The 2,099-nt window shown below is 65.6% G+C and overlaps 1 protein-coding gene across 1 annotated transcript; it reads right to left on the reverse strand.

Moving 5' to 3' along the window:
* Window positions 1-658: 658 nt before the first annotated feature.
* Window positions 659-1,857, reverse strand: LOC113963072 (calponin-1-like; the record flags this gene model as incomplete). The annotated part of the gene is made up of 4 exons (XM_027673862.1): window positions 659-887; window positions 1,089-1,199; window positions 1,556-1,693; window positions 1,791-1,857. Coding segments are annotated over 4 exons (545 nt in total), but the record flags the coding sequence as incomplete, so codon positions are not given.
* Between the last annotated feature and the right edge of the window lie 242 nt (window positions 1,858-2,099).

The following is a 2,099-nucleotide window of genomic DNA, read 5'->3' on the forward strand; positions in this document are numbered from 1 at the left end:
GGGACACGGGCACTCCAAAAGGGACACGGGCACCCCCCGAGGAGATATGGGCACCCCAAAAGGGATATGGATACCCTCGAGGGGATACGGGCACCCCAAAAGGGGACATGGGCACCCCAAAGGGGAGACGGGCACCCCCTGAGGGGATATGGGCACCCCAAAGGGGATACGGGCACCCTAAAAGCGGATATGGGCACCCCAAAGGGGACATGGGCATCCCAAAAGGGATATGGGCATCCCGAGGGGATGTGGACACCCCAAGGGGACACGAGCACTCCAAAAGGGACACGGGCACCCCCCGAGGAGATACGGGCACCCCAAAAGGGGATACGGGCACCCTAAAGGGGATATGGGCACCCTAAAAGGGGATATGGGCACCCCAAAGGGGACACGGGCACCTCAAAAGGGATATGGGCACCCTAAAAGGGGATACGGGCACCCCAAAGGGGATATGAGCATCTCGAGGGGATATGAGCACCCTAAAAGGGGATATGGGCACCCCAAAGGGGATATGGGCACCCCAAGGGGACATAGGGACCCCGAGAGGATGTGGACACCCCAAGGGGACACGGGCAGTCCAAAAGGGACACAGGCACCCCAGAGGGGATATGGGCAGCCCAAAGGGGACATGGCACTGTCCCCCTGTCCCCCCCAGGGCTGTCAGTGTCCCCCTGTCCCCGTGGTGGTGTTGGTGTCCCCATGGTGATGTCAGTGTCCCCCCTGTCCCCCCCTGTCCCCACCTGACTGGCGCCTTTGTTGGTGCCCATCTGGAGGCTGATGGTGGCCTGGTCCAGGGGCTGGTCCGTGCCCAGTTTGGGGTCGTAGAGGTGCCGCCGTGTCCCGTAGGCCGTCATGCCCTGCTGGCTGGCGAACTTGTTGGTGCCCATCTGGGGACAGAGGGGACGGGGGGTCACCAACTGTCCCCAGGGCACTGCCACCCCCCCGGGGGTGTCCCCAGAGACCCTCCCGGACCCCAACCCGTGTCCTGACACCCCCTAACCCCCCCTCCCCGTCCTCTGTGTGTCCCTCCCGTGTCCCCAAGTGTCCCCAGGTGTCCCCAGGTGTCCCCAGGTGTCCCCCGGTGTCACCTGGAGCCCGATGATGTTCCTGCCCTCGCGCAGCTTCTCGGGGTGGAAGCGCCGCTGCTGCTTCTCCGCGTATTTCACCCCCAAACTCACGTTGTTCCCCTTCGTCTTGGCCTGGGGGGAGACCCCCGGGGGTCAGGGGGGGTCATGGGGGGACCCCCCGAGACCCCAGGGGAGGGGGCACCACAGTGGGGTGGAGGGGGTGGGATGTGGGGACCCTCCAGAGCTTCCCAGACCCTCTGGGGCCTCCCAGGACCCCCCATTTCAACCCCCCGGGACTCCAGGACTCCGTCCCACCCCTCGGGGGGGTCACCCGGGTGGTCCCACCCCCCTGGGGGGGGTCACCTGGATGATGAGAGCGACGGGGGAGCACCAAACCTGTGGGACACGGGGACCCTCCAGAGCCCCCCCAGGACCTCCTGCCCCCTCCATGGCCCCCCCAGGCCCCCATACCACCCCGGGGGGGTCACCTGGCTGGCGAGGGCGATGAGGGTGGACTGGACCTGGGTGTGGTTGGTGTTCTCGAAGAGGTCGTTGGCCTCGAAGATGTCGTGGGCTTTGACCCCGTAGCGTGTGATGGCCCGCAGGAAGTTCCCGATGTTCTCCAGCTGGGAAAGGGGGGCCCGGGGTGGGTTTGGGGGGCGGGTCCTGGAGCTGGATCTGCTCCCGGACCCCCCCCCCTTGATTTTGGGGTCCCCCCCTCACCTTGTGCCAGTTCTGGACGGGCTCGTTCACCTTGGGCACCGAGCCCGGCTGCAGCTTGTTGATGAGCCTGGGGGGGTCAGGGGTCAGAGGTCAGGGGTCATCTCAGGTGAGGTCAGTAGGGGGTCAGGGATGGGGTCAAAACTGGGCTGAATTCCAAGAGGATCATCCCAAACTTGAGCCGAGGTCAGGGGTCAAAGGGGGGTGGTCAAGACCAGGGTTAGGGAGAAGGGGGCGGTCACTGGTCAGGGGTCAGGGGGTCAGAGGTCAGGGGTCAGCTCAGGTGAGGTCAGTGGGGGGTTAAAGGACAGG

This window comes from Neopelma chrysocephalum, unplaced genomic scaffold (assembly GCF_003984885.1).
Source record: "Neopelma chrysocephalum unplaced genomic scaffold, ASM398488v2 Primary Assembly neopelma1_189306, whole genome shotgun sequence".
Classification (NCBI taxonomy): domain Eukaryota; kingdom Metazoa; phylum Chordata; class Aves; order Passeriformes; family Pipridae; genus Neopelma; species Neopelma chrysocephalum.